The sequence below is a fragment of the Pterocles gutturalis genome, unplaced genomic scaffold (assembly GCF_000699245.1).
Source record: "Pterocles gutturalis isolate BGI_N339 unplaced genomic scaffold, ASM69924v1 scaffold9657, whole genome shotgun sequence".
Classification (NCBI taxonomy): domain Eukaryota; kingdom Metazoa; phylum Chordata; class Aves; order Pterocliformes; family Pteroclidae; genus Pterocles; species Pterocles gutturalis.
This window is the reverse complement of record NW_010110352.1, coordinates 303,426-309,425: the sequence shown is the minus strand read 5'-3', so window position 1 is coordinate 309,425 and position 6,000 is coordinate 303,426. Positions and strand designations below refer to the sequence as shown.

The window sequence follows — 6,000 nt, the reverse complement described above, 5'->3', positions numbered from 1 at the left end:
TCTGTGATTCTGTGATTCTGTGAATCTTTGCCTGTATGGTTGGAGATACTAGTTTATAATCTCATTTATTTATTGAGACAATTCTACAAGGACACTTTGACACATACTGGAGTTTTGTTCTTTGTCCTTCAAGAACTGAGGAAGATGATGTGTCATCTCCAATGACTGTTCATTGAACAAAAATAGCAAAGTGGAAACAAAAATGTTTCCCATTAAAAAAGAAAGTTTACATGCTATACTGAAGTCATTATTCAAATTCACAGTTGAAAGTGACTATCACACTGCCTCAGACACAAATCCATGTAAGCATTTCAGTTCAAGTGATTCAGAGGAACCAATGAATAAATAGTCCCATCACTGTTTTTTGATGCAGGAGGGCAATGGCCATTTCTCGTGTGGAAATTATGAGCAGATGAGGAGGTCTCTGTTCTGTAAATCTGGGCTTGCATTTCACAGCAACCAAACTTGCTCAACAGAATGAAGAAATCCCTGCGGAACGTCTTGGTGAAAATGGCGTAGAGGAAAGGGTTAGCACAGGAATTGATGGGGTAAAACAAAACCAGAAGGATCTTGGATTTGGACACTGTGATGAGAGGAACCTTGAGTGAGGCTGATATGGCAAAAAAAGATATTGGTGCCATGCAGAGGAAGTCTGTGAAGATCAGTATGGCCATGCGCTTGGCAATCTTGGTGTCGCTGTTTGAAGAGATGACGTTAGGGTTTCTCACAGTAAAGTAGATGCAGATGTAGCAGGCACATATGATCACAAATGCGAGTACGTTCAACACTAAAAGAAACATAACATAAGCCTGAGAAAACGGTGTTTCTATATCCATGGGCAAACAGATGCTCACCTTCATGTAGCTGCTGACACCAAATATTGGAAGAAGTGCCACTGTGAAAGCAAATATCCACCCAAAAATCATTATAACCACAGCGTGACGAAATCGAACCTTACGGTCCAGTTGCATGGCGTAGGTGATGGTGTGCCACCTTTCCAGAGTTATCACAGTCAGCGTGTACACTGAGAGTTCACTTGCAAACACTGTAAAAAACCCTGCAGCATTGCATCCTGCCCCAGTTTGCCAGTCGATGGCATAGTTGTAGTACTGGCTTTTGGTCTGAATGTCTACAGAAGCAATAAACAACAGGTAGATACCTATGCAGAGGTCTGCAAACGCAAGATTGCACATCAGAAAACGAGGTACGGTGAGTTTGTATTGACTGCTTATTAAAATAATGAGGACAACAATGTTCCCAGTGATGGCTAAAATGTTGATAAACCATATCAGGACTCTCAGGATAGTGTATCCCATGATATCTTCACATGGATTAAAAGCATCCGGTTTAGGTGAGCAAGCTACGTTAACTACTTCATTGCATAAACCATAGTCAAATTCATTCTCTGCTGGGTCAAATCCTATGCCGTAGTTGGAAATATAATCTTCAGCTGCAGATCGTCTACGTATCTTAACGCCAGGCTGCTCATCAAGGTCTTGCTTGGCCTGAGATATGCTACATATTGGATGTAATTCAGTGCTGAAATTGTAAAAAGAGTGGAGTTGAAAACTGAGAGACACAGCACGAGACATATAACAAAACATGAAATCATCCTGTTTCCTTTAACAGCTCAGATTTTCTGGTTAGCTGATTATATAGATTACCCTTGAGCTTGAAATTAGTAGTCTGGCTGGTCCTTATTCATAAAATATTACATGAAAGTGTAAATTATTTGGAAAAATCATAAAAGGTAAGGGAAAGGAAACTCTGCTGTTTGCTTTGCTAGCAATCGTGGCACAGTTACCCACCTGGACAGGCACATTCTGTAAGAAGCTGTCCTTATTTCTACTGAATTTCCCAAATAACCTGTCATTGATAAGCTGATTCTTGCATGAGGGAAATGTGATGACAAATTCCTGCATAAGACTGAACTTTGGAGAATGAGTCAATTCAACTGTGCACATAAGGAGCCTGTATAATCACAATAAAGCTACTATCCCTTAGTACTATTCTCAAATTCATTTTTTTCCTAAAGTTTTTGGCAGCCGGTGTGCCATCTTCAATCTTGTAACTCCAGTTTGTTCCATTCATTTTGAGTATCTCATACCATATTGGCCATTAACACAAATAAAGAGCATAAATAAATTCATGCAGTCTTCCAGATAATCTCTAGAAGCCAGATGCCAACACAAATGAAAACACAAGACATGGTAGAACATTTTGCTTAAAAACTGTTTTTCAAAGAAAATGGATTTGAAAGGAGGCAAAGTGAAGCAAAGCCAAGGCAAGCCAAACCAAAGGAAACCACACCAACCCAACATTTCTGTAGAAACATTAGATACTTTTGTTTCTGTCAGAAAGTATTTTTTAAACATTTTGCATATTTTAGAAAAGGTAGATAAAGTGTTTCAAGAAAAAAAATGCCTTTGAAGGTGAAACAAGTATTTTTGACAGCTTTTTGACAACTTTGGCTTTATTTCCTAGAGGATTAACTCTATGCCCTTCTTCTCCATGCCTAGACCAAAGGAAGAAACAAATGTTTTGACTGAGACGACAGAAAGATGATCAGCTCCCTCAAAATAAGAAATACCAAGGCACGTTAACAAGAAATAAAGGATCAGACTTTATCAACTGCCATCCTTGAAATGTGGTGTCCCAGAAACATACATCCATAGCTTTGCATAAAATGGGCCCAGACCCAATCTGAGTTAGAGAATAAACCAGCTGACAATGTGGTGCAAAACCAAGACAGTTCAGCTCTGCTGACTTTCATCTACATCCTAGACAGTAATTTAGGTGTGTAATTTCTAGGAGAGGACCCCAGCTTGCCTTCCACCCTCACTTGCAGTCGAGTTGAGAAAAGAGCTTTCTAGGCAAGTTAGGCTGAAATTGTTAAACCGTTGGTAGCAGCTTCAAAGAGAGGATTCTTTTCTGTAACCTAATTCTACCCTTTGACTTTGTGCACTTGCTACATCTTCCAAAATCGAGTTTAAAAGGTCTGCGAGAAAGGAAAACTAATGAAGACCCAGCACCAGAAGGTGAGGGACGCTTCCTACGAGGTTCTGAGCATCCTCTATTATTATCAATATTTTTTATCTTGCCTGTCAACTGAGGCAGAAAACTGATTTTCTTGGAGGTCAAATAAGCCCTGTGGAGGTCACAACAGCAATAACAAGGCATTACATTTTGCGCCGCTGTGTTCTGCTCGCGTAAGGATGAGTGAGGGGTCCAGTGTATTGATCAATATATCAACATTTCTCTAGCTGAAAGGGAAAATATGGAGCAATAACGGGAAAGTCCCTCCATTTTGAGTGCAACAGGCATTTGAGGGTGTTGAAATCTACTGCAATTAGTGGTTCTTCATAAATGAACGGAGGGAAATGCTTTTATCCAGTAATTCCTCAGCTATGAGTTAAAAATAAACCTTTTCCCAAATTACGGAGGCACTGCCTGGAGCAAATCTGTCCCTTGATAAGACTGCTATGTCAGGCCACTTAAATATTTCTGATGATTACAATTTATTAATTGCTGAATTATCTTACAGCCAGCGGTCCCAAACAAAACCAGGTTCCCATGGAGTTAGCTGCTCTGTTTGCTCCAAGGATGGGTGGTGAGGGGGGTGTCCCAGCTGGTTACCTGTCCCATGAGCAGATCAGATGGGCAGTTGTAGACTCCTGAGGGAAAGAAAAGCCATCCTCTGGTACTGACTGCTTACCAGTTCTTTGAATGGAGATATTTGCCCTTTGGGCTCTACAGTCCATTCAGAACAACAAGTTAAAGCATTTTTTGGCAAGGGATGCTTGCTTCCTTTTGAGACAGTAGGTAGCACAACACAGCTCATTTGTTCAGTCTATTGTAAGCCTCTGTTACTCTTTAACACTGTTTTGGTCAAGTAAACCCTCTGAAAAACAAACTAGAGAAAGGACAACTTAAAGAATAACATTAAAATTGGCAGAGTGCTCCAGCAAAAATAGACAAAAATTACTGCCTTTGTACAAGTAGTTATTTTATGTGCTTTGCCTGGATCCGGTGACAGCAGGATCTTGTGTGCTGAGAAACATGCTCAGCAGAATAAACAGTCCTGACCCGGGTTGGTTCTGTATTAAGCCCTATCTCAAACCAATCATCCTCACTGCAAAGTGACATCGAGTGAGTTGTGAGCAACCCCTATTATGTTCTCATAAGATGAGGCCCAAACACAACTCCTGATGCTGCCACATACTTTAAAAAAATAGGATTTCAAGTGACAGCTCCTCCAAAGAATAATGATCAAGTGTAAAGACAGAGTCATATCAATGTCATTCTTTTAGGCAGAAGGTGATCTTTATGTCGAAGAAAGACAAAAGCTTGCTGAAGTTCATAATAGTCTATGTCAAGTTGAGGGTTTTAACATCCAGCCTCTGCCCTATCCGCACTTCAAGGATATTATTTTCCAGTCACAGAAAAACGTGAGGGGAGTTCAACACACTGCACTGGGCTTGTCCTAACAAAGCAGTTTACTTTCTGTTAGGCCAGCATCACAATATTTCAATGGGATAAATCTACAGATTGATATTCATCACATAACCTTTCTTGAAATGGGAAAAAAAACCAAATAATCAAAATGGCCTACGTTTTAATTTGTGTCTCAGGCTGGTGGAGCTGTGCTTGATGAGACACCCTCCAAAGTTTAGGAAGCACTGCCGTAACAGGTTTAAGGTTTCTGTTATCACAACAGAGCCTGTTCGCCACTGCAGATGGACTGGGAGAGGTGACTGAGCATGGTCCACTATGGCAATTTATTTTATTGAAGGTTCTTGAGTGCTGCAAAAGTCTCAAAGAGAGGAAATCTGACATAAAGGAGGCATCCAGAAAGGGGCCACGCATCCATGCCTTCATTCCTTCACAAATTTCCCATGTGGACACCAACTGCTGCTGAGATCCTTAGAAATACATTCTGGGGATGATGAGGCATCTTTTTATCCTCCCTGGACCACCTGGAAGTATTCTGAGACCCAAACGGCCACGGGAGAACAACCGTCTCCTGTGAGGGTGCACAGCAAGTCAGGTCAGGCATGGTTCTCACCACCACTGGTGCCAGCTGTCAAGAAAACTGCTTTGAAATGAAAGCTGGTGTAGCTACTGTACATGTAACTAATCTCTCCTGAAGTGTATGGTAACACCTCTGGCATCCAAACTGAACCAAAATGCATCTATTTCCTCTCTGTAAGCTGGAGAGAGGATATCAGTCTCCCACCAACTTCAGTACAAGACACATGACTGTATAAAAGAAATTCCCATTTTTAATTATGCTTTAAAGAAGTTAACAGGAAGAGTTGATCTAAATAATTGATTCCAATAATTTTGCATTTATGCTTAATATTTTTTAAAAGTCTGGTAGCTATTAAAGACATACAGATACATTCAACTTTGATCTGTTGAACAGGGTGATACAGTTCATATACACATTTATTCAAGTAATCGTACACCATATATCATAAAGAAGATAATCTTCAGCTCGCATACTATTTCTTACCGCTGCACCACACCTGATACTACAGTGGACTGTGAAGTTGTGACCAGACTTGCTCCAGAAGCAGCCCCAGCGCTGCACAGTGCTCCAGCCCAGCTCACTGGCCATCCACACTGGTATGAGCTCTGCACAGTCCATTGGCATTTCTTTGCCAAACTGGATTTGCCCAGGCTGTGGGAAGAGCTGTTAGTGTCTTCCTTGGGTTCTGACCTGCCAGAGCAGAAACTTCCAAGAGTGGGGCTAGACTGAGGGGGAAGGGAGTGCTGCAGGCTTCAGTTCCCTGGGACAAGCGTGACATGGAAGTTATCTAAAGCCCAAGTAAGGGTACTGGAAAGTGAGAGCTTACCAAAAGGTCAGGGACATTTCCTCCTGTAGTTTTCCTTCAATAGTGACTCTTACCCTGTTTTTGAAAAGTCCAGTTGCCTGATTTAAGGAGTGGATTCTGGGATTTGGGGCTTGATTTGTCCCAAGTAGCCCAGAAGCCAAGT

At 41.2% G+C, this 6,000-nt stretch overlaps 1 protein-coding gene across 1 annotated transcript in view; it reads right to left on the bottom strand.

The window, feature by feature from the left end:
* Positions 1 to 311: 311 nt before the first annotated feature.
* FSHR (follicle stimulating hormone receptor) overlaps positions 312 to 6,000 on the bottom strand; it is a 77,277-nt gene continuing 71,588 nt past the window's right edge. Inside the window, exon 11 of the mRNA XM_010073341.1 lies at positions 312 to 1,539. Coding sequence (XP_010071643.1) covers positions 312 to 1,539 — 1,228 coding nt within the window. The remainder of the gene's footprint in view (positions 1,540 to 6,000) is intronic.